Genomic DNA, 27,356 nt, shown 5'->3' on the forward strand with positions numbered 1-27,356 from the left:
TCACCTTAACAGGGAGTCTAGGGTGATGGACAGGTTTGGGAAGCGTCTATGCATCAGCTACCTTTACCTTAGTTCGCTAAACTGTTTGGCACATTTTACTAGATTACAAAGGGACTTGCTCAAGGAACTTTCAAAATCCCTTTCCAGGACCATTACTGCTGAGGCTCAATTGTCTGTGGCCTCTCCGTTGGCTACCCTCCAATCCATTTCAAATTTGTCCATGAGGCTTACCTTGCATGCAGCCAAAGGTGCCTCAAGGGCAGCCCATTCAGGCATATACATTAGGTGACATGCTTGGGTGTGCTTATGTGAGTTTGTGGAGCCTTTTAAGTCCTCATTCATCAATGCACCCTGTGACAGCAGTTCATTGTTTGGCCCAAAAGTGGAGGACACATTATCCAAGTGTGAAAAGGATGGAAAGACACTCTCTGGAGTGGGACTACATTTTTCGACCCCTCAAAGATTTTTTCTAGGAATCAACGAGTTGGTTGGAAGATGTGGCCCTTTCCAGGACACACGTGGAGATAGCTCTCCTAGGGGCAGAGAGGGGAACTCTAATGGATGACAACACCCACATGGCAGAGGAGGCCTGCAAAACCAGGGGTCCAGAGACTCTTTCTCTGATAGACCCTAGCAGCACTTCTGAAAGGAGGCCTGATTGTTACCCTCTGGAGGCTGTCAGGGGTCAATTATCCCTGCACCAGAGAGCCTGGCTAGATATAACAAGAGGTACTTGGGTGCAGAAGATTATTTCCAGAGGTTATATAATTCCCTTTTCCCTTCCACCCCCAACTGTATGCAAAATTCCTAATGTTCCACCTAGTCAGAGAAGAGCAGCTGCACTAGAAATACAAGAGCTGCTAGAAAAAACAGTCATCTAAGAGGGCCCACCAGAGCAGATATAATCTTGAACTTACTCAAGGTTCTTTTTAGTGTCAAAGAAAACAGGGGACTGGAGACCAATTTTGGATCTCAGCACCTTGAACAAGTCAATTCGACATACAAAATTTTGGATGGTCACAGTTCAGTCCATTCTATCCTTCCTGGGCAACGATGACTGGATGTGCTCGATAGACCTTCAGGATGTGTACTATCACATAAAAATGAACAAACAATCCAGAAGGTATTTATGGTTCTGGCTGAGAGCCAGTCACTGTCAGTTCAGACCAATGCCTTTGGCCTCACCACCAGCCCTGGGTGCTCACCAAATGCATGGAATTGTTAGCAGCTCACTTAAGACTGCGTGTTCCATATCTAGACGATTGACTCATTACCTCCCCAACCAAACATCTACTAACAAGAGCAAGAGATCAGTACTTCAGATTCTTTCTCATCTGGGTATAGCCATAAATTACAAGAAGTCTCAATTACAACCTACAGAGACTTTGGAATTTATAGGATCAGTCTTCAATAAGATATCAGTGACAGCCTCTCTTCCTCTCTCAAGAGTTCAGACTATCAGATTCCAGGTCATGAAAACAATTCGCAATACCAAGATTTCATCCCAGTTGATCCTTCAAGCCTTGGGGTCAATGTCAGCTGCCATAATTTTACTTCCTCTATTAAGATTTCATATGAGAATTCTTCAGTGGATGCCAGCAGCTCAGGGTCGATTCTTTACCAGTACATGTCAGCACAAACAAGAATTAGTCAAGCATGCAAGAGATACCTCTGGTGGTGTATTCATTCAGATCATGTTCTACAAGTCTGCCCTTTCATTCTTCCTCAACCCAAGTCCAGCGTGACCACAGACACTTCCCAGATTGAGTGGGTAGGCCACTTTCTGGGGAAAACAGTCCAAGGCACTTGGTCCACTGAAGAGGCCAGTTTCCATATCAATGTCCTAGAGATGAAAACAGTACTTTTAGCATTGCAGTCACTCCTTTAGGGACAATTGCAATTCAAACAGACAATATGTCAGTAGTTTGTTACATCACCAAACAGGGAGGAACCAGATCTTACCCCTTGTGTCGAGAAGCATTCAGAGTGTGACAATGGGTGACCTCATCCAACCGCTTTGTCATAGCAATGCACATCCCATGAAAGTCTGATGTGATAGCAGACAAATTGAACAGTTCCATTCTCCTGCCTCACGAGTGATCTCTCAACATGAAATGATTTTTTGTCAGTGGGGCCAGCCTTGGTGTGATCTTTTTGCTTCTCCCCTAAACAACAAATGCAACAGCTACTTTTCCCTAATCCCCCCTCCAGGGGAATCACAGAAGGATGCTCTACTTCACAATTGTTCTCCCAGTCTACTTTATGCTTACCTGTCAAGTCCCCCAGTTTCAAAATTCCTGCAGAAGTCTGCCAGGTTGAAGAGCAAAGTCATCCTCATTGCACCTTACTGGCCTCAAAATATTTGGTTCCCTTTCCTTTGGTCTCATGTGCTTTACCAACCTTGGATTCTAGATCCAATGCTAGACCTCCTGTCTCATCTACAGTTTTGATTCATCTGGATATCTCAAACCTCAAGCTGGCAGCTTGTTTTTTTTTCCAATTCCATTAATAGCCAGAAAACCGATGCTCTCTTCCCCACTCCATCATATTCTTTTATCTTCCCATAAACCTTCTACAAGAAAACTTTACACAACTAAATAGAAAAGGTTCATTTGTTGAGCATGACAAAAACACACCGACCCCTTCTCAGCTCTCATACATAGTATACTTGATCTTTTGGCAACAATTTTTAATGAGGGATCTAGCTCCACAACAGTTAAAGTTTAGTTAGCAGCAATCTCTAATTTTCATACAGGATTTGAGAATTCTTCTGTGGGCTCTTCTAAAGTTTATTAAGCTTTTTTGAGAGGCACTCTTCTGCTGAGATCCTTGTATAAAGATCCTAATCCACCATGGGATTTGAACTTGATATTGCAGGCCTTAATTTATTCTTCCTTTGAGGCAGCAGCTAAATGTGATCTTAAGTTCCTGACCTAGAAAACTTCTCTGCTAGAAGAGTTTCAGAGCTTCAAGCATTGCCATCTAAACATCCCTACTTGATCTTTCATAAGGACACAGTCACATTATGTACCAATATGTCTTTCCTTCCTAAGGTGGTGTTAGAATCCATATTAACCAGCCCATTAATCTGCCATTCTTCTTTCCTAAATTTGCAAACAAAGATGAATGCATGTTGCATTTATTGGATGTTCACAGACATTTTTATTTACATAGGAGGAAAGAAATTAGAAAGACAGATCATGTGTGCCCTTTGCAGATTTTAAATTTGGCAAACCAGTTGCAAAAGTAACTTTAGCCAGATGACTGACAGATTGCATGTCATTTATTTATAACAAGTTGGGTCTAACCTTGGCAAAACCTCTAAAACCCACTCAACTAGGTCCATGGCAACTTCTTCAGTGTTTCTGTCTAGAGCCTCCACAGATGATATATGTGCAGCTGCAACTTGGGCAAACCCTCATACCTTTATCACTCATTACAAATTGGATCTGGTCTCAAGGGGAGGAGTAGCCTTTGGCTCAACTCTGCTCAGGAATATTCTTCTTTAGAGTCCACCCTGGATTTTAGGTAGCTCAGCTGGGGACTCTGTCCCAAGAGCTGAGGATAAAATGAAAATGGGCAACATCAGATAAAAAATGATGTACTTAGCATAACATTCCATTTGTGTTGTCCATTTTCATGCTTCTTCAACTTCCTGACCCCAACCACCCAACCCTTATCACAACAGACTTCTGGGAGAATGAAATACTTTAAGGACACCACTGTCCTTAATGTTGATCTCCAGATACAATTTCTTCTATAGGATGTATATATATATATATATATATATATATATATATATATATATATATATATATATATATATATACATATATGTATATTAGCACGCCCTGCTTTAGGTAAATCTGCAAACAAGATCTGGGGTATATTAGGGGTTGGTGCATTATGGGTAAGGGAGGAGCTTTTTGATTGCCATGAGCTTTAGTAATGCCCGAGTCAAATCTGAGGATCGGATCTGAACTCAACAGTTGAGGAAGAATGAAAATGGAGAACACAGATGGAACATTACGGTAAGTACATAACATTTTTTTATCATTGGCTCCTTGACAGTTGATCAAGGTGAAGTTTCTCAAGCATCAGTTGCCCATAGAAAAGATCACTGTTTTCCATAGGAAGTTATTGCCACTGTGATTTCTAAGTGTGTGCTGGCAATGATTCCATTCCTTTGGGAGATTGTTCCTTTCTTCAAGTTCTTGCATCCATGTAGTTTGTGTGTATGTGTGTGTGTGTGTGTGTGTGTGTGTGTATATATATATATATATATATATATATATATATATATATATATATATATATATATATATATATATATACTGGGGGACTGAGGGCTTGCTCCTCACATTGGGTGGCTCATAGAGGCTTGCCTTCCTGCAAAAAATACTTAATGTTTTTGCTTCTCCATATTTCAGGCATTATTTGAGGTTTCTAATGCTCAAGGTTGTGCAGTTGTGTGATTTATAGTAGAACCATTATCATTGTGCTATGATATCACATTTTTAAACTCTGAAACAAATATACACTTACGGTAAAAAATGTTGCAGTCATTGTATTGGACACTTTGGCTTACCTGTTATCACCCAGTCTAACCTTGGCAATTTATTAGGACTTAAATACTGATTGGGGAAATACTTGTAAAGATGTAAATTAGAAAAAATATATTAGAAAAATGTACAGTCATTATTCAGATTTCACAAATGACCACTTGCACACTTACATCAAAATCTGACCAACTATGCATGTGTACTGTCAGCCTACTATAGAGGTTCTCATGTAAAACATAAATATTATATTATATGTAGCATGCACATTTTGAAACAAATTAAAAGTTCATTAACTACTTTTTACACATTGTGAATACTTTCATTGTTTAAAAGATTGTTTCTTATTTTGTCTGATTACATTCAGAGACGTGCTTAAACGGTACTTGTGTTTTTTCTCTTACAGAAAAAGTGGTTTTAAAAAACAATGATGTTTCAGTCTTTACAACTCTCAGTGTCAATGGTCGACTCTTTGTATGTCGAAGAGATCAGTTTGACTCACTGGTAAGCTGAATTGTTGAGCAAGTAGTATAAATATGAGTTTTAGATCATCTTATAAAAGGGATTATGAAAATGTGTATGCATCTTTTAATTATGCTTTGTGAGTTTCATACATAGAAAAGAAGCAACTGATTCAATAACACCTACACTAAGTGTACACAATCTGTATTCAAGAACATCTGTACCACATTTTTTGCACTTTCTAGTAACTCAGAAAGATTATACTAAGTGTACAAGTAGTCTACACTTTGTGGTAACCTTTATGAATCTTGATCAGTATTTAAAGCTGCAAGAAAATCAGTAGGAAAACTAAAATTTGGAGGAAGAATGTATGAGTTACGATTATTCATCAGTAAACCATTGGTTGATGTTGTTTCTATTATCATTAATTCAGTTAAGAGCCATACTCGGAGTCTCTGCAGACAGATGGTGCTCATTTTGCTAGTGTTATTTTTGTCTTTTTCTCTTTGAGTTATGTTTGTGCTCTCTGTTTACTCAGAACAGTGTACGCTTAGTGTAGGCATTAATGAATCCCAAGTGTATTCTCTTGTATAGGTATAAAACTTATAATATATTCTGTAACTGCTATATACAGTACACCCCCATCTAATTAATCCAGATTTTCTTGCTTATTTTATATAGTGTTCAGACACAATACAATATTAATTTTGCTACTGATGTGACTTATTCTGAAACCTCCACCACAGTCTACATTTGACCTCTGTTTTTTCAATGCTTCCAGGGTGTTTCTTTGTGTGTGTGTGTGTGTGTGTGTGTGTGTGTGTGTGTGTGTGTGTGTGTGTGTGTGTGTGTGTGTGTGTGTGTGTGTGTGTGTGTGTGTGTGTGTATGCACGTGTGTGTGTGTGTGTGTGTGTGTGTGTGTGTGTGTGTGTGTGTGTGTGTGAGTATGTGCATGCATGAGATAAGGAAGAAAGGCTTGTCAAGCTGCCGCAGTTCTCTACTTGCCTAGTAAACTCTGTGAATGGCAACTGGTATTCATAGGACTGATATAGGAGTCAGTTGCTACTCAACAGCATTGGATGGATGGTAGTGACTTCAAATGTATTATGAAAATTAAAGTGAATGACAGCTGACCCCCAAAAATATACATTAAAAATGTTCATGTTTTTGGATCTAACACATAAGACAGTTGTGCAACATACCAAAATGCTGACAACTGATAAGTGAAATCTATTTAACTATGAATACTTTTGAATTAAAAGTTATAGCTTTCCAATATTTGTATAAGAAAAGTGGCCATAAGTTTTGAACTGTTACATATCTTCTATAATGTTTTCAGAAGCAGGGCTGGCCTTAGGCCAACTGGACCTATTTGCCCTAACAGGGCCCTACTACCTCAGGGGGCCCTGTACTAGAGCTATGGCAGAGTGATTATTCCTCATGTGGCTCAGACATTTGCCTGAAATGCACTCTAGTAAGGTGCAAGCTATTTTTCTACTGGTAATCTTGTTCCCTAGTAGTTGTGAGTCTTGTTAGTGGAGTATACAACATTTCCCATTATGCAGTACACCAGTGGCTGGCCCACTACTATTAATAACTTTGGCTTCATACCTCTTGCATGGCTTACAGTGTAAGTTGCTCCTGCTCTGATGGAAGTCAATGGTTGTTGCTGAATGTTCAACAAGATTTTCAACCCAAACTGGTTGGACTAACCATCTGTTTTTTTTCTTCCCACCCAAGTTACTGTCTCAAAAAATAATAAGACCAGGCTTAATTTGAATACTGATAGAGCGGTACTATTTTCTTTTGCTGACATAGAGTTTATGAGTGGATGCTGTTGAATACAGTTATAAGAAATAACTGGGAATCGTCTCTGATAGTACGAGAGCACAAACTAGTAATCGTAGTAATTGTAAAAAAAAAAAAACAAGATACCACATTTGAGGTAATATCTGATCAATATGGAAAGAAATGCAGACACAGATAGATGCAAAATAATTCAAGTGAAGTAAAACATGAGATGTATGTGTTGAGTGTTGAGAGACAGAGGAGGAAATAAAAATGGTCCACTTGGCTGAATATGGGAAAACAGCAGCAAACAGTCTGACTCAAATGTACAGCAGGGTATCATATTTAGTGTCACTTACAAATAGAAAACAAACAGAAACTTAAAACTAGAAAATGGTTAGACTGGATTTGGAAGGAATATTTTGCAAGAAGCATTTTATAGAATGATTAACACATTTGTGTGAGTTTTACATGTTCCCCCACACCCGTGTACATTTCCTTGAGACATTCTGATTTCACTTCACCTGCCAAAAGCGTGATGCTTGGTGAATATTCTAAATTATCCACGCATGTAATCCTTACTGTTGCACTTTTGACCAGGGTGACTGGAAATAATTGCATCTATTAGTCACTTAGTTAATAAATTATTTCTGAAAGTTTCTTTTTATTTAATTGTCATAGGTTGGGTAGTATGTGAACAATGCTGTTTCTAAGGATAGGGCTGTGATTATTACTGTTATTGTTCAAATCTGAAAAGGTTTACCAATTTTATGTGATTTTGAGGAAACACATAGGCTGAAACAAGGTATGAGAATTAAATGCGTAAGGAACTCCAATCATTCAGAGCAAGCACAAGAGGTGATTAGAAGCACACAAAGGAGAAAACGGATAATATAAGATGACACTGCATAATGGAGGTTAAACAGTTTTCATGCCAATTTTGGCCGTCCATTCTCCCCCAGAAATTAAGCTTGTCCCCACTACCTCATCTGTCCAGTTCTTCCTGGCATTCAAGAACATTCTGCATGTGAGGCAAGAGATGGGGACTGTGATGAGTCAGATGATTTCATCAGGTTTAACGTTTCAGAATGAGCCTCCTCTTTAGTAGCGTGTTCTGTTTGGTGTTGCCAGTGATACTGGAGTGTGGGGAGTACTCAACTTATGAAGAGATAAATAATTTAAAGTTTGTTAAACAAGGTCCACCTAGACCACTGTTAGTCTCAGAAGAAATATAATAAAAAAAATAAACAATGTCAGTGCAACCGTGGGAATGTAAAAGCAAGTAAGTGATTTGAGTTATTAAATTAGGAAAATATGTAGCATAAATGAGCATGAGCTGTGATACAAGAATTTAATAAGTATAATTGGTAAGAAGACTATCTATACAGTGTCATATCATATAGATTATTGTCTCTGTTGAGACAATATACAAAACAGAAAGAAATTACAGTATATACACTTGTTGCCCATGGAGAGAAAGGCAGGAGTCAAATAAAGATATGAACTGAAAGGAGGGGAGACAGAAAAGGGAGGAGAAAAAAGTAGCAGTGCTGGGGAGACAAGGGAAAGTGTACAGCTCTCTCCTTTGTAGGATCAAGAGATGTCAGTACTACAGGAGTTTGGGAACATGTTTGCTAATAAGTCAAGGTTGCACCCACCTGAGGAAGCACCTTGTGGACAAGGGACTCAGTTACCTATTAAGCTAGCTCCTTGGTGTGCCTGATTGAGTTGAGTAGAACCTGAAAGGGTATGCTGGATTTGAGGGTAATCCAAGAATCCAGTATTTTATTCCTACTTTAACATGTCTTATGACAACATATAAACTAATAACATATTGTTTTACTTTTAATGTGTAGTAGCAGCAGCATATATTCCTGATCCCTGATCTGAAAGAAAATTCCAGGAAGCCTGCAATTGGAGGGATGGTTTGGGATAATAGTTGGGAGTTCAGCTGAGGGCTCCCACAAAATTATCCAAATTGGGGCTTGTAGTTATTAAGGTTGTTCCTGTTCGCAGGACTTACTGTGAGATAAGGTTTTAGTGGAAAGGGTCACTGAGACACTGCCACAGACAGCTTCCTATGAGGGAAAGGCTAGTTTGTTTTTGCTTTTTTTTGTATTTTATATTGCTTCATTGTCCTCTTCTGTTTTGCATATTGTGATTTTTTTCTTTGCACTCTGTTTTGCTTGTACTCTGCTTTTAATTGCTTATTTAAACTAAGAAAGAGACCCATAGGTGTGTCTCTTATGAGTCACACAGAAATTAAGCTTTACCCCACCCTCCCACTCTGGTGCTGCTGTGTTTGTAAACTCAACTGTCTTTCTAGCTGTCTGCCCCTTATGGTGATTACATCACATATTTCTTTCCCTGTTCTCTTTCATTGGCTATTTCAGTAAGCACAACATTATCCTTTTGAGAAATCAGTCCCCTTTAGCTATTTAAATTTCTTGGCCATACCATTAGAGCCTTTATACAAAGTGCCCACCCCATTCCAATCTAGCTTGTTCTTTGAAAATTAGTGGCTTTCCATTTAGATATCTAAAGCTTCTCTTTCATATCGAACTGCTTAGTGCATACTGCAACTGTTAGGATATTAATCCATTTTTACATCATACCTTTAACATCTGCAACATCTACTCCAAAACCATCAATTATTGCACAGCCCGCATTCTGCCTATCAGTAGTCATCTTGGATTAATGAATCTGTTTTGCTCCTGGTGAAAGGAGCAAAGGGGCATTATTTCTTGTTCACCTGAAAGCCTAATAACTGCTTCACTGATGCCAGCTTGGAATTTCTGTTTATATTTTGCTCCTGGTGAGAGAAGGAGCAGAGGGTGTTGGCTCCTGACTGTTTCTGATTAGGCAGTGAGTATCTGTATTTGACCTTCCTAACTTGTCTGGTTGCTGTTCAAGGCATCTACCAGGAAAAGGCTACAACAAGCCTACAGACTCTTGCATCATTGATTACCAAAGAGCATGTGGCCTGCTTCTCATCTTTGCATTGGTGCTACTGTTTGCTTCTAGTGAGAGAAGAAGCAAAGGAGCATTATGTTTCAGCAGCATGAAGCTGTAGTGAGACCAGCACTAGTAGTACCCAGGCAGCAGCCATTCAGTCAGATCTCCTCTTTTCACCATTCTCAACAAAATGAATTCTTTCCTTTCAGTAAGTACTGCTTGATTTGCTCCTGTCTAACCTGCTTCATCTATAAATCATCTGGGTCTACTTATTAGTTTCCCCTCAAGTGTTTGGTAGTGCCTTGTACCGATGCATACACGTTGAGTTGACATTTGTCCTGTAAAAGCACCCTTGAAATTTCACCAATGTCTAGTTGCACACAGGGTAACTAGTTTGTAGTGACAAGCACTGCCCACAGAGTTACAAACCAGATACTCCTGACATTATATTCTCACTCCAAATATCTAATCAATAAAAAAGGTATGTTACTGTGGATATGAACCTTCCCACTATATCAGTTGCCAGCTTTGTGGATATGGGCAACCTGGGGCAATGCAGAAATTGCCTCATGTTTACTGACAATCAGTTAATTCTCAAACAGACTGATATGATATGTGAGCAATGTATTTACACAATATCACTGGAGGCAAAGCTCTCACATAAAAGCACTTCTGTCATACATGTTGTCAGTAGTACATATGCTGCACCCATCACACACAGTTCAAAGCAGACACATAGACCCACATATGCTGAGGCACTTAAATATAACCTTCCTAAACCCCAAAGACCTCAGCAGTCCCGAATGCACTCTTTCAAAACAGTACCTACATCAACACATACAACCACATCTCATAGAAACTCTACTTCTAAGCCCATAAGGCAAGCCATCACACAATCAAACATTCTAGTTATTGGACACTCCATTGTGAGACACACACATGTTCCTCTCACCAAGCTAAGTAAGGAGTTGCTTATCAGGGGCCAGGATCTGCCACATTATGCACACACTCAAGTCATTGGAACACAAGTACTAGTATCACTCAGTCATAGTCCATGTGGGGCATAAATAACCTGAAACGTACCTCCCTAGACTACATGAAGAGAGGCATAATGGAACGATCAGAATAAGTGTCCCAGATTTGTATCAGCCTAGCACTAAGCAGCATTTTACCTTCTCCAAGGATGATGCCACAATACAAACAGAAAATGACTGACTTTAATAAGTGGCTTAGTTTCTGGTGTTATTCTAAGGGGGTGCAATATTTGTCAGCAAGGAAGGAGATAGTCAATGGACCATGCTGCTTTGCCAGAGATAGTCTGCACCTCTCCCCTATAGGCTTTTGAATATTACCTAATACTTTGTCTTCCCCCATAGTGCCGTTTTTAGGTAATGCCAAACTGAAAGTACTTCCAGTATTGAAAATCAAAACCAAAAAAATGTAAAGGGGTTACTGCTCAACGCTAGGAGTCTAAACAAAAAAAAACACTCCCTACAAGCTCTTCTCACTCTAGATAATGGTGATGTCTGTGCAGTCACTCAGACATGGTTTATAGCCATGGAGAGCACACTAGCAATGTAAGGGGATTTACTTCATAATCTCAAAATACTGAAATATCGAATTTCAGTATCATGAAACTATGAAGTCGAATTCCGTAAACACCGCACATACACAAACACGACACCCAAAACCGCAAATCAACTAATTCCCATCAAACACACATCACACACTACAAAACACATACATACACCAATGTACATACCCCCCAACACTTTCCTGTAAGAAACATAACAAACACGCACACAGCCAAGCACATACACACACCTACCCTTAGAATATGCATCCCCCATGTGGGGGGCTGCACCTCCCTCACCTCCCCTACTTATATATACTAACTCCAAGGTCGCACAATACTCCAAAACACTCACAACCCAGCATCGCACATTCTGCAGCCCCCCGCACAAACACACATCACATACACACAAACACCAGCACTCCCAACACTAACACATCCACACTGCACAACACCTACCCTAACCCACACCTTAAACATCCCAACACAGTCAAACACACACAAACCCTCCCCAAAACCCCAAAAAAGTACACTTACCTCACATGCTATCCGTACCACAGGTTCAACATTCTCCATTCGACATTTCTGGGTTTGCTGTTTCTGTACGTTCGACTTTACAGACTCGAAATTCAAAAATTCGATATTTTTGCATTTTGAGCATGTAAAGCGAACCCGTGTAAGGCTATAATGCCTTCCTTACATTTAGACTAGTTACTACACAGACAGAAGCTAAAGGGGAGGTGCCCGATTTACATAAAAAAATATATACCTCAAGGCTGGTCAAACAGGATAAGGCACTTGAGCTTCTCCACATTCAAATCACCATAGGCAAAATCCCATACCACTTCCTTGTAAGCTATAGGTCCCCCTCTATGACCTAGAAAACCCATACCATGTATTTAAACTTATTGTAAACACACACCATCCAACCTAAGACCATGTTCATGTGCAACTTTAATTACCTCACTTTTAACTGGGAATCATATATTACACCAAACTTACAGGCACAGAGATTTCTGGATTTTGTAAACAAACTCCTTGGACCAGATTTGCAAAACACCAACCAAGAGTGCAAGCATATTGGATCTGGTCCTCACTAATTTGGGAGAGTGCTGCATATCCCCTAGTGTAACAGCTTTTCTGGTAAAGTCAGACCACAAAATGGTCTCCAGTGAAGTAAAAATAAAACCTGGCAAAATTTCAAGACCCCATAAACCCTGAGAACACTGCAGCCTATGTGGAACTGTTCACATAAACCAATAAAATGTTAATAGCTGCATAGAGGCAGTTGTACCCACCAGGAAGAAGTTCAGAACTAACTCAATAAACAAGCCACCCTGGTAGAATCACAAAATCAGTAGGCTGTATAACAGAAGGAAGAAAATCATGGCAATAATTAAGAAGCGCAGCACCAGTCACGATAAAAGCACTCCCTTCAAACTAAACAAACAACTCAAAGAACAAATGCAGGCTACCAAAGCCGAATTTGAGGTAAATTTGGCTTCCCAGACCAAGTATAATCACAAGGCAATCTTTAGATATGTCCACAACCTCAAAAGCAATACACAGTTATGTGCAGAGCTCATTATTAATGAAACTGTCTATACTGAGACAGAAGATATAGCAAACCTAATGGCAAACAAATTCAGCTCCAGCTTTACCCCTCTCTCCCCTCAACTTTCCCTCAGAAAATACCCTCAAATATCACTACCCCTGCTGTCACTAAGGAACAAGTCCTTAGTGCTTTCTCTAAGGCCAAGAACACTGAATCAATGGGCCCAGACATTATCCCAGGATGCCTTCTAAATAGCATGAAACATGGCATATCAGGTCATCTGGAATTGCACAGTTTTCGGCTTATTTTTTGTTTTGTCATCTGGAATTACTGTTTAACTGTTGCCTCCAAACAGGCTCCATGCCTCATGAATGGAGAAAAGCAGCACTATTCCCCCTGCACAAAGTTGGGCCATCTACAGACCCTGGAAACTACAGACCCATAAGTCTTACTAGTCTCATATGCAAAGTCACATAAAGAAATACCATGGAAATGATCAGTAATGACATAGGAAACCACCAGACCCTGGACCCAACCCAATTTGGTTTCATCAAGGGCAGGTCATGCCTACTCAACCTGGTAGACTACTTTGAGAAGGTCACCAAAGCAATGGATGAGAGCAAAATGGTTCACACTGCTTACCTTGACATGGCCTAGGCATTTGACACAATACCCCACTCAGACATTGTTAACAAACTCAGGAGGTTAGGTATAAACCCTTGTGTCACCCAGTGGATAGCCAGATAGTTCACATACAGGACCCAGGAAGTTAGAACTGGGTATTCCACCTCTACAAAGAGGCCAGTCACAAGCAGAGTCCCTCAGGGACCAGTCCTGGGACTGCTCTTTTTTGGCATTTACTTCTCTGAAGTCAAGGCCAATGTCAGTGGCCTCTGGTTGACGAAATTTCCAGATGATTGCAAATTAGGAGCAGTCATAGAATCCATCATCAACACAAATGTTCTCCAGGAAGGGCTGACACAGACAAAAAACTGGTATCAGAGCCACAGACTAAAACTAAATGCCAAGAAATGCATAACAGTAACCTTCAAGAAGTCATCCATCCAGCACACTCTAGGAGCTGACCCAGTAGTCAGGGACTTGGGGACACACATAGACAGTAATCTAGTCTTTGACAATCACATGCCTACAGTACTGAAGAAATTATTCTATGCTTTGCAATTTATAAACAAAATGATGGTATCTACATCCAGGGAAATAAATTTTCCACTCTATTCAGCATTCATCAGACCTATCTTTGAGTACAATGCTCCCTTTGATATGTACCTAACCAGGTATATCCAACAATTGGAACGTCCACAGAGGTTCCTCACTAAAAGAATACAGGGCATACGTAACATGTCCTGCACAGATTGCCTCACGGTCCTATCCCTGTATTCTGCCTTCTGCAGACTATTGAAGGAAGACCTATGCCTGATATACAAGGCATTGTCAGTCCCCACCCTGATGGACCTCCTGCATATCAGCAAAACAAACAGCACCACAATTACCTTAAACCCTGCCTGTGACATAAATAGGACCTGCTGGAGAGACATGTATGTATCCCAGAGACTACCCCTTCTCTGGAACAGGCTTTCCATCCATGTGAAGTAGAGTTCCTCGCTCATGCAATTCAAGCGTAACTTGGAAAATTTGATGGGGGACTGGAAATTCAGTCTTGGTTTGGCACCTCTCTTGCTAATGGGACAAGTACCTCATAAATGGTTCATCTCCCTGGCCCCTGCTTGTAAATGTTTCAACTCCCAACCCCCTGCTTACACTTATCAAGTGTACCAGAACATGTCATAGATTTGAGATGCATGGCTAAGGTTAAAAAGGCCCTTGTGATCATTAGCTTAGTAAACACCTATGAACCTATAAAGTTATACCATCCTTGAATTCCTAAGATGAACTGTGGTTGTTGAACTTGGAACCAAAACTATTTTTTCTTATCTCAAGGCTTGCCAGTTCTTTTTCAGTCCAGATGTTAAATCTGCATCTTTTAGTTTTAGTCCAATGCCATTAGCTAGACTTGAGGTCCAAGCCAGGGCATGTAGTTCTGCATACCAATGCTTTTACATTTAGTTGAATGGTGCCATCATTATTAACTGCATAATTGTCCTCCCCTTCAGCTGGCCATCAGCTTCCACATGCTCCTTTCCCTATTCAATGAGTCTACCCAACCCACTTTAGCCACCTCAGGGTCAACATGACCCTAGCCTGAGACCAGTGAGAAATCAAGTATGCTGGTTCATCATCATGCTGTATACTGGGGAGTGTGTGCCCTAACTACACACCTTGTAGCAGCCTTGTTAGCTCTGCAATGGCTGCCCTTGGGAGGAGCATGCTCACTTCCATGCATACACAGCCACCCAAATGAGTGGCCAGTATGCTACAAACTGCAACAAGTCCTTAGGCTGCCTTCTACCTGCCCATGATTGTTGAGCTAATATTTGCTGCTCACTCCTGTTCACCATACGTGACCCCCTCCAGCTCCTGTGCCACTAATCAAGTACAGGCTACCTGGGTTGTAATAAGGAGTCTCCCTCCCTCTGCAGCCAGGGGTCACCTGTTAAGTGCATATCGTTGTCTTTAGGTCTGAAGCATAAACTGTACCCTTCTTACTAGTGTACAACTGTCAAAAAGTGATATACAAATTACCCCAGGATGTTCATTAAGATGAATCAACATTCTTTTTGTTAAAGCTAGATACATTGATATATCTCATTTGAACATTAATTCTGTGAGATGTATTCAGTTTTATTAACATTTGTGATTCACTATCCTAAAACTTGAGCTCTAATGTCTATGGTATTTTAATAAAGAATGAGCTGTAACTCTGATCAATATATTAGATTTTGTTCAAAAATTCACTCTCCAGTTATGCACAAAATCTAATACAGGCTCACAGCATGGCCTGAGCCTAACCCAGCACATAGTGAGTGCATGGCATACAAATTTTTTGTGAACAGTTTACCATCCCATCATAGTATGTACACAAAAACACATGCACACAAATGTGCACGTGCACACACACACACACACACACACACACACACACACACACACACACACACACACACACACACACTCCTGTGCATACACACTTACATATAATTTAGAGGATTACCAATACACAGCTCAGCTGACTAACAGTTTGGGCATGTGTAAGGTGTTGTTATATCCTATCCAGGATCAACAGTTAGCTAACGCTGTTCCGTTATCGGGCAAATAATTTCCCTTTGTGGGGAAAACCTTCCACATCTACTTGTTGTTTGAAATGACTTTCCTGTTTAGGAAAGTACTTCTTAGCTAAAGAAATGTCCTTTTACAGTCCCATTTCTTAAGTGTACTTTTTAAATGGGAGAGCACTTTTTTACTTGACAGTTTAAAATTTGTTTAAGAGTGTTTACAACTACATTTTCTGAGGGTGGAGAAATTGTATTTATTGCACTTTTGGGGGCTATGAAAGTGTATTAAAGTACTTTTTACTGTGTTTTTACTAGGAAAAGTTACTTTAGCTACTTTCTAATTTTACTGATCAGTGCTGCTTAGCTTCCATGTGAAAGAAGCACAATTTTTGGTTTGACTATGGAACAATCTACCAGTGCCTTGGTTCAATATTCTTCCAATCACAAAAATAAAAAGTTAAGTAAGCAGCCTTTGCCACCACAGCAAACTAGTAATTTGGCTCAGCCACAGGTGGCTGACTCGGCTCTAGCCAAAGCAGCTTTCTCAGACCACTCATCTTTTTCTGCAGATCCCTCTGGTGTTGTCCACACAGCCGCTATTGACTGGGAGTTAGACCCATCCTCTATGGCTGTTGGTGTCTCCTCAGTGAGAGGCACTCTGTCGGCAGGAAATGTGCCATTGCTTATCCAAAATGATGTGCCTACCCCTGTGGAAGCTGTTACTGGCAATTATAAGTCTGTTTTCCCCAATGTTCCTTTCAAAAAGAAATGGAAAACTAAAGATTTAACTTCTCCTGTGCCAGTTTCTTTGGATAAATGTGATTTATTGGGCATGGCTCAGGGTCTTGTACAGGGCATTGGCCTTTCATAAAAGGTAGCTGCTTGTAAATGAAAAAGGGATTACTCTTTTCCTGAACAGGTTCAGGATTTTGAATCTGTAGAGGAATATGGACTTTTGGATATTTGCTATCAACAAACCTAAAAGTCCTGCTGGACAACTTCTCCTCTCTTTCACTATTGGCAAGGCATGGAACTCTCTCCCTTCCTCTATAAGAACAATAGCAAACTCTGAAAATGTCAAAACTCGGCTTTAAAAACATCTGTTCACTAAATGGAAATGCACCTGCCTTCACCCCACCTAAAAACTATCTAAGAACATGCCCCTAGGTGCTTCTTCGCTACTCCTAGGGTCTTATTCTCTCTAAAACTCCCACTGCTATTCTACTAAGAGTGTATCCTGGTGCTCAAAAAGTCCTAGAGCTATTTATCCCTTAACTCCATTGTGTAAATATTGTAAATAACTTCATAGTTTAAACGAGTGCATGCAAAGTGTCTTCCTACTCTCTTTTCTACGTGCACATATAATGCATTTTCCCCAATAATTCTATAAGAGTAGCTTCATAATTGTTTAAACCATAAGATAAACCTTAATGAATTTTGTTTGACTATTTCTAACAATGAATGTTCATATTGTGTAAACTGTTCTCCACAATGTATCTTTTATACTTTTGTAAGTTCTGTAATTTGTATTTTTGGAGCTTTTCTCCCCGGGCCTCCACTGAAAATGGGTCCTCTGGGCCCAGTGGACCTCCCCGGTAATCAAACTGGAAATAAATAAATAAATGATTGGACTGATGGGACAGATGCAGGTTTTACTCTCAGATTTCTGATTCAGATTTGTAGGAGACATGGTATCTGAATCTCCCTGTGAGGGATTCTTTTTCTAGGAGACTGTTTCCAAATTGTGCCAGTGTTTTCAGTTGGAGAATGCTGAGGTTTCACAATCTATCGGAAAATACTATTGAGTTGTTACAACTAGAATTCCCAGAACCTTCACCCATCACTCCAGTACTGTCAGCACTGGAGGATGTTTATGCTACAGCTGTAGTTTTCCCAACAGCCAGTATGCTGCACCTAAAAAACAAATCGATTGTACAAAGTTCCTCAGTCTTCCAAGTTTTTTATGTACTAATCCCAGATCTCACCCAGCAACTATAGCTTTAGTTAACCCAGCTGCTGCCAAACGTTTTGTTTATCTAACCCTTCGCCTTCTGACAACGATGATAAAGATATTGATAGGTCTGGGAAAAGTATATGCTTCTGCGACTTTGAGTTTTAGGATTTTGAATTGTCAGGCTCATATTTTAAAGTGTATTCAGTTTGTGGACTATAGTGTTGCAGAGGTTATCAAAAATGTGATGAAAATGGAAACTGATTCAAGAGATCTCTCGGATTTTTTTACTCCTCTTTCTCTAAATATTCAAGGGGATTTTCTGTCCCCTCATACATTTTTGACAAAAAAAAAATAAAAATAATTGTGTGGGTGTTGCAGTGGTGCAGTGGTTAGCATTGTCGCCTTACAGCAAGAGGTTCTCTGGTTTGATTTTTGGCTGGGGTGCCTTCTATGCAGAGGCTGCAGCTCCTCCCTGCATTTGCATGGGTTTCCTCCAGGTGCTATAGTTTCCTTCCACATTCCAAAGACATGCATCTGGAGCATTTCTCCCGAGATTCCTCTGAAAATGAGTTCTGTGCCAGTTGGGCTTTCCCAGTAAACAGATGTTAATAAATTAATAAATAATAAATAAATAATAAATAGTCTCAGCAAACTGCTGTTAAGCAGATGTTTAAAAAATGGCAGGAAGGTTTCAAAAAGAAAACTTGACCCCCCCCCCAAAAAAAAAGCAAAGGGTAGTCAAATAAAGCAGAATGACTTCTTAAGGGACTTTGTCCCCTCTACAGTAAAATCCCTTCCAGAAAGTCTGAATTTCCATTTCTCTTTGGCAACAGATCCAGTTAGGATACAGATGGCATTTGGAGGAAATTCCCATCATCCCCCAAACCAAACCCTTCTCTTCATTCTTGTCTTATAGCACATGCAGAAGCAGTTTCTGCTTCCTAGTTAAGACAATGATTTTATTCAAGAACATTTTAGTGTCAAAGAAAGAAAATGCCTGGAGACAGTTCTGGATCTTTCTTTCCAAAATCAGTTTATGATAGTGCCCAAGTTCAAAATGATTTAATCTCACAACCTATTACACCTTCTTCTTCATCTGAGTTTTTTAGTAATCTTAGATTTAAAAGGTATATATCATCAAATTCCTATTCATCCAGATTTCAGCTGTTTCATAAGGTTTTGCCTATCTGGATTATATCATCAGTTCTATGTCTTACCCTTTGGCTATCCACCCCTCCATGTGTGTTCACAAATTGTCTAGCTCATGCCATAACTCATTGCAATGTACAGGGTATCCACAATCTTCTATATTTAGGTGACTTGCTCATCTTTGCAGTCTTTTTCAAAGATTTATGAATCTCACTTGGGTAACAAATCTCCTTCATAGGCTGGGATTCCAAAAGAACATTCAAAAGTAATTTCTGGTTGCGTCACACAGGATTATGTTCCAGGGATGTTTGCTGGACACCTCAGGACAAACAGCTTTTCTTCTACAAGAAAAATAAATATATATTTAGATTCATTCAAGGGCTTTTTAACTCAGAATTTGGTCACTGTTTGGAAATACCACAGGATTCTGGGTCGCATGGCATCTAGGATTCTCATGATACCTCTTGCAAGACTTCACATGAGAAATATACAATGGTATCTGAAGTCTCTTTAGTCCCAGAACCAACATATATTATCTTTTCAAATTAATTTGTGGGATTTATGAAAAGTGAAGTCACTTGGCAGAGACATCAAATATCCTTCAATCCAGGTCACCCTTTTCCCCTCCTGCTCCAAAGTAGTCAGTTACTACAGGTGCTTCAGACTTTGCTAGGGGGGTAGTGTCAAGGGGGATAAAAGTGCAAGGTCTCAGACCAAAGCACACAAACATAAAAGACATGCTAGCTCTTATCAAGGCTGTCAACTATCTGAATCATCTTTGGTCCCAAGACTTCAAGTAATTATAGACAATACTATAGTGATGTGGTACATAAGCAAGGAAAATCAGTTCTTACCTGATATGCAGACTAGCCACTTTAACATGGGATATAATTTTACAGTACAAGCTGACTTTACAGGCATCCTACATTTAGTCCAAGCAAAATTTTGTGGTAGGCAAGCTGAGCAGATTCTCACAGATGGAAACTAAATCAGGGGGTCTTCCAAGATTTGATCCAGCTGTGGAAGGGGGTTCTGCATTTAAACCTTTTTCCTCCTCTCTGAATAATCAATTGGCAAAATTCTGCTCCAGGACTCAAAACAAGAAGACCTTGAAGACAGATGCCTTTTCTTTTCCTCGGATGGAAATGTTCCTTTATGCTTTTCCACCCTTTCCACTGATATTCAGGGTACTTCTGAAGATTCAGAAGGAATCCCCATATATCATTGTGGTGACTTGCTTCTGGCCCAGACAACAGTGTATCTCCACTCTTTTGGAACTGACCAGGGGCAATTACCTCAAGCTTCCTCACTGACTGGATCTACTCACACAGAAACAGGGGTGTTTAATAAATCTTGACCCCAAACAACTGCAACTGATTGCCTTGATGGTAGGGTCTTAATACCTTTCAGTCACCTGTTCACTGAAGACAGTCATCAGGTACTGATGGAGGCAAGAAAGCCTGCTAATAGACAATCGTATTTTTCCATTTGGTGCCAACAAAATAACCAGCACCCATTCAGGGCAAATGTTTCTTTGAATTTGCACTATTTGTGTGAGTTACTATCCTATAGCATGCCTTACTCCACTATCAAAGTTAATCAGCTATTTCAACATCCATACCTATAAATCCCCCCCTTTAGTGATTTCTCATGGCAAAATGTTTTTGAAAGGGATGCTGCGTAAGAGACCTCCAAGAAAATATGTTGGTCTTTCCTTTTGTGTTAGAGAAGCTAACACTTGCTTCATTTGAACTAGCCCATCTGGCTGACTTGAGGTTCTTAATATGGAAAACATTTTACTGATTGCACTGACCTCTGCAAAAACAGTCTTTGAGCTGCAAGCTCTTATGGTGAGTCAGCATGATCTCATTTTCTAGAAATAAAGGTTTCTTTGAGCATGGGCTCATAGAGTGAGGGGGAGGGGCACCCCCCACACACACTTTTGCAGCACTTGCGACCGTCCCAACTCGTCATAATGTGCCTGTTAATATAGGTATAGGATTCACAGATTTCTTTATTTAACTGCAGTTTTGCACTATGCCATTCACAGATTTCTTTATTTAACTGCAGAGCTGAGGATTCCTTTATGAACTGCCACGGATTTCTTTACTGCAGAGCTGGGGATTCGGGCAGGAGGATTTCTGTATGCAGAGCTAAGGTACTGTCTTCAGCATTATTAGAGAGAGATTTCAGTCAGTGAATGTGTGGTGTGTGTGTGTGTGATTGTGTGTGTGTGTGTGTGTGTGTGTGTGTGTGTGTGTGTGTGTGTGTGTGTGTGTGTGTGTGTGTGTGTGAAAATGCCCCCAATAGGATACATTAGTGGCTAGAGGTACAAAGGCTCAAATCCTGTACCTTGGGTGCAGGCAAAAAGAGCCTAAAATCCCTAGCCACCATCACTTGTGAATTTATGCCTCACAATTTTGTTCTGTTCCTCATTAAATCTCTGGTTTTCAGGAGCAGTAAAACAAAACATTTTATGCTAGCAATTTTCTAAGTTTCTAAGATCAGTATTTGAAATGTGTCCCTATTTTGGGGCTGTATTTCCTCATTATTGGCTTTATTCTGTATTTTTGTGCTAAGAGGTTGAGAGCTATGGTGATAAGTGAGAACTGAATTCACTAAATGATAGCCATTTAAGTTTGTCTTCCTGTCTTTCAGGAAACTGCTGATTTAGCTTAGTGGTACTTTGCTCTGACTGTAGTGCACAAGGTTCTGGGTTCAAGACTTGGCAGTGAAATGTACAGTGATAACACAACATTTTATGCAAGCAACTTTCCAAAATTATACAAGAAATGTTTAAAATGTGTCCCTGGTGTTTGGCCTTTTGCCCCCCAATTGAAAATAAGTGCAAGAAGCTGTGCAACATGCCTATGGCTTACACTACTGTGATTCTGTATTTGTGTATATATATATATATATATATATATATATATATATATATATATATATATATATATATATATATATATATATATATATATATATATTGTGTGTAGAAGTAGACTGTTATCATGGAAATGTTCTGAATAGGGCAGTTTTGTCATTATTGGTGCATGCATTTTGCTTCATTGCCTACTGGAAAAATGTTCAAACAATAAATTTAAAATGTGCTCTAACTTAAGTCTAACAAGTGTGCTGTATTATAAAAGGAATATAATTTAATAAAGTCAGGAAGGTGTATCAAAGAACGCATGTATGTTTCTTGTTTTGTGTGCAAGGGGCCTCTGATTTGAAAACAGCCCAAAGGTAATCTTTATCCACCACTGGCCAGATGGATTTTCTTTGGATGTGGTGTGGGTTGTAATGCTGTTTCAATGAATGTGAGTTTCAAGGGCAGAGAGGTTTTAATGCCAAGTCTATTTTCATTGTGAGGAAGTATTGCTTTGTTTAGCAGATATCTGTTAGTGTTTGTGCATTGTGCTATAATAAAATCCAAATAATCATTGTAGAAGTAAAGTAGTATGGACACATTAGTGATTATGGTAAATGGGGTGAAATAGCCAGATAATGGGACATTGGAATGGCTGCAGTGGGACTCTGGTGCTATATTTTGGTTCTATTCTTCAGTTTGTGTTTGAAAGTTGGTATCCCACAATTTCATCGGAGTGGGTGGGGTTGTGTAATTATGTATGCAAATTTTACGTTAATCAGCGTACAGATTTGTACCTATTTTTCTTGAGCCTGAATGTTTTGGAGAGATGGATATATACCACTGTTCCAGAACAAACTATCCATAAAAATAAAACAAAGTTCATCCGACCATATTCAAATGCAACTTGGATTTAAGGATGGGCAATAGAAAATGTACTCCAGGATTGCCCCTCATGCCACTAATGGATAGATGCAGTTCCTAAATTCTGCATCTCTTGTATGGGTCCCCTCAAATTATCTATAGAATGATCACAGTTATTCTCACTAGGGCTAATATACAATTATCAGCCATGGGATAGGTAAGACCAATCAGAAAATGTTAATTCAATAATCAAGCACCAAAAGGGAATTGGCTAAGCTTAAAAAGTCCTCCAAGTGAACCTATGTTGTGGTAGTAAATAGTTATAAAAAATTGCCCTTTTTAGATCACTAAGTGCCGCTCTCATCCTCCCCCCACCCCAGTCTTCAACAGCTTCTGGCGCCTCTGTCTTTGAGAACTAATCCTTCTTTTATGCCTAAAGTAGCATCCAAATGTATATAAAAAACAACTGGCTGGCAGCAAGAAAAAGCAAGGATATATTGTATTTTTTACACAGTTTATTAGCGCTTTCATCTGATAAATTACCAAACTTCTTCAGATAAACTGCATTACACTGAACAACCCTTTTATACTGACAAAATGTGACATTACAGAGTACAACAACCAATACTAGCTCAAATGCTAACATTTAAAAAAAAATTTTAAGAACAATTAAATACTTAGTAAACCATATATTTTCAAAATACATTACATTGCACATATATTAGATTAAAAGTATAAATATATAAATATTATGAACTACCAATCATATGTTCTTAATTTAAGGAGACTATTAATGGAAATTATTTCATTTAGTCCAGGGGGGAGGGGGGTCCAGCATTCAGATATATTTGCCACCATGTTTCTTTATTTTCTAAAACTAATTTCCAGGGTCCCCTCAATAGGGTTTTTCACAACCTGATACACTACTAAAAATTTAAAGCTATGGGTAGGAAATTTACTTATATGCTTGAAAAGGGCATTTGTGTCCTTACTGTGGGAGATGTCATAGATATGCTTATATATCCTCTGGGATAGCTTGCGTTCAGTTTTTCCAACATAAAATGTTGGACAATCTGAACAACATGCAACATAAACTACCCCTTGTGTGTAGCAGCTATATCTACCCCTGATTTGAATTTTCTTATTGCTAATATTTATACTTGACCCACTATATACATATCTACATTGATTACAAGTACCACAAGGGAACATCTTACCTACCCAAGAAGTTACTTGCTGTCGCTCCAAAATATTTTTGAAGTTCAGACCCCTCCTATATACAATTTTAGGGTTAAAACCTAGCCTGTTGATCAGATCTGTTTCCATTTTTATAATGTACCAATTTTTATTTATAATATTGCTACCTATTTTGCCATTATCGTGGTAAGTTGTAACAAAGGGACAGACCATTGTTACATTCCTGTTACCTCCACCATCTGGGATACCATTTGTGTCATTGACAGGAATATCATTGTTATTAATATTCATATTGACATAACTGCTATTCCCTTCACTTACCATCTCCAAACTCTCATGATATGCACAAAGCAATGGAACATAGATGCCTTGATTACGTTTCAGAATAACTTCATTACTTATCTGATTCACCATTCTTCTAGGATAACCCCTGTTGTAAAACATATTTGATATATAGGTACACTCCCCTAGGAAATCATCATAATTTGAGACCATACAGGCTGCACAAACCATTTGGCCCTTCACAACACCCCTCTTAACATGGGTAGGATGGTTACTAGAATAATGCAGGTATGTATTTGAAAATGTTGGTCTTCTATAAATATAAATATTTGCCTTCAACCCTTCTGGGTTCCTTGAAATTAAAACATCTAAATATGCCACACTATCAGAACTGACAACATGGGTGAATTTCAAAAAACTTGTTGTCTGAGTGATATATTCAATAAAATTATTGATTTCTAGTGTTGGCCCTTTCCAAGCAATAAACAGATCATCCAGGTACCTGACATGCATACTAATATAAGAGTAGAAAGGACTTGGTTACAGGAATACTATTTCCCACATTGCCATGACAATATTAGCAAAGAGGGGGCCACAGGCTGACCCCATGGCCTCCCCTTCCATTTGTCTGTAATAATGTCCTTCAAAGTGTATGTAGTTAAAATTTAAAACCATATCTAGTAACTGGTTGTAAACATTAATTTTGTCTTGATGTAACTTCATTGCTTCATAAAGATATAAACAAAACCATTCCTTTCCTTACTCGTGGGGAATACTACTAAACAAATCTTTTACATCAGTGGTTACAAATATACCATCAAAGAAGGGATTCAGTTTATTACAAATTGTGAGAAACTGCCAGGAATGAAGACACAAATTTGGAATATTATTCACTACTATTTTAAGTTGTTTGTCCAGGAATATAGCTATATAACTGGTCTTAGATTTCCCAGAATCCACAATAGGCCTTCCTGTCAATGACACAAATGGTGTCCCAGATGGTGGAGGTAACAGGAATGCAACAATGGTCTGTCCCTTTGTTACAACTTACCATGATAATGACAAAATAGTTAGCGATATTATAAATAAAAATTGAAACATTATAAAAATGGAAACAGATCTGATCAACAGGCTAGGTTTTAACCCTAAAATTGTATATAGGAGGGGCCCGAACTTCAAAAATATTTTGGAGCGACAGCAAGTAACCTCTAAGGTAGGTAAGATGTTCCCTTGTGGTACTTGTAATCAATGCAGATATGTATATAGTGGGTCAAGTATAAATATTAGCAATAAGAAAATTCAAATCAGGAGTAGATATAGCTGCTACATACAAGGGGTAGTTTACATTGCATGTTGTTCAGATTGTCCAACATGTTATGCTGGAAAAACTGAACGCAAGCTATCCCAGAGGATATATGAGCATATCTATTACATCTCCCACAGTAAGGACACAAATGCCCTTTTCAAGAATATAAGTAAATTTCCTGCTTATAGCTTTCAATTTTTAGTAGTGTATCAGGTTGTGAAAGACCGTCTTGGGGGACCCTAGAAATTAGTTTTAGAAAATAAAGAAACGTGGTGGCAAATATATCTGAATGTTGGATCCCCCCCAGGACTAAATGAAATGATTTCCATTAATAGTCTCTTTAAATTAAGAACATATGATAGGTAACAAAAAACAAAGACTATGGTGTATGTAAACTGGTCCTCCAAAAAATAAATCATACAATATTACACTCAAAGGAGGCAGCGGAACACAGCAGTAAAATTCAAGAATTTAATCCCAGAACAAACAGTAAGCGCTTTCCCAGCAACAGCTGCTTCATCAGACAAAGATCCAAACTGTAGTACTTTTAAACAGCAAGGCAGCCAATTGGCATGCAAAAACAATTAGGAATTAAGTAGAGCCCTTAAAGCCACACCACAAAAACGCAAATCAAAACTCATTATGCAAACATAAAAACATTTCATTCATAAAAACATATAAAGCATTTCATTCAACAACCAGAAAATGCAGCTCAGAAATCATTATATAAGCATGAAAACATTTCATACATAAAAACATATAGAACATTTCATTCATAAAAGTATCCTTATAAAAATGCTGAACATAATTAATATCTATCTGGCTAAGGGCCTATTCATTAAAACTGGTTTAACAGAAAATTTATCATTGAAGCCCTTCCCCATATTAGCTTTCATTCTAATAATCCAGTTCAATTCTTTGCTTTCTACCTTGATTCTATTTGCCCCCCCTTATACCCACATTGACTGTTTCAACAGCCATAAACTTAAAATTGTGCTGAGCACCTAGTAACATGATGTGCTTAGATAAAGCATTGGTCTCAGCTCTCCTGGAGATATCATATTGATGCTCCCTCATCCTGTCACGTAACCTGCGTGTTGCATCCCAATGTAGAAACAGTAGCAAACCGTGCAGTATGCTCCTTTGACCGTGATACATATGATATGTAGTTTATAATATTTATAAACTACATATCATATGTAGTTTATAATATTTATATATTTATATTTTTAATGAAATATATGTGCAATATACTGTATTTTGAAAATACAAGGTTTACTAAGTATTTAGTTGTTCTTAAAATTTATTTTTAAATGTTGGCATTTGAGTTAGTATTGGTTGTTGTACTCTGCAATGTCACATTTTGTCAGTATAAAAGGGTTGTTCAGTGTAATTCAGTTTATCTGAAGAAGTTTGGTAATTTATCAGATGAAAGCGCTAATAAACTATGTAAAAAATACAATATATCCTTACTTTTTCTTGCTGCCAGCCAGTTGGTTTTTATTTAGTTTATTTCTCTGTCTTGTGGTTGGTTTTAGTATCCAAGTTTACTTTAAGCCAACTATCCATCTCCCTATGTTCTTTCTTGAACCTAAAAATGAGAAAAAATGATATGTCATATTTTGGATATCCACAGATAACTCTTGTGATAT

General features: G+C 38.8%; 1 protein-coding gene across 1 annotated transcript in view; it reads left to right on the forward strand.

Moving 5' to 3' along the window:
- The window catches only part of LOC122805263 (rap guanine nucleotide exchange factor 4-like), a 1,439,269-nt gene that overhangs the window by 899,364 nt on the left and 512,549 nt on the right, over positions 1 to 27,356 (forward strand). Inside the window, exon 18 of the mRNA XM_044075352.1 lies at positions 4,966 to 5,063. Coding sequence (XP_043931287.1) covers positions 4,966 to 5,063 — 98 coding nt within the window. The remainder of the gene's footprint in view (positions 1 to 4,965; positions 5,064 to 27,356) is intronic.

The sequence above is a fragment of the Protopterus annectens genome, chromosome 6.part1 (genome assembly GCF_019279795.1).
Source record: "Protopterus annectens isolate FY-2018-M chromosome 6.part1, PAN1.0, whole genome shotgun sequence".
Taxonomy (NCBI): domain Eukaryota; kingdom Metazoa; phylum Chordata; order Ceratodontiformes; family Protopteridae; genus Protopterus; species Protopterus annectens.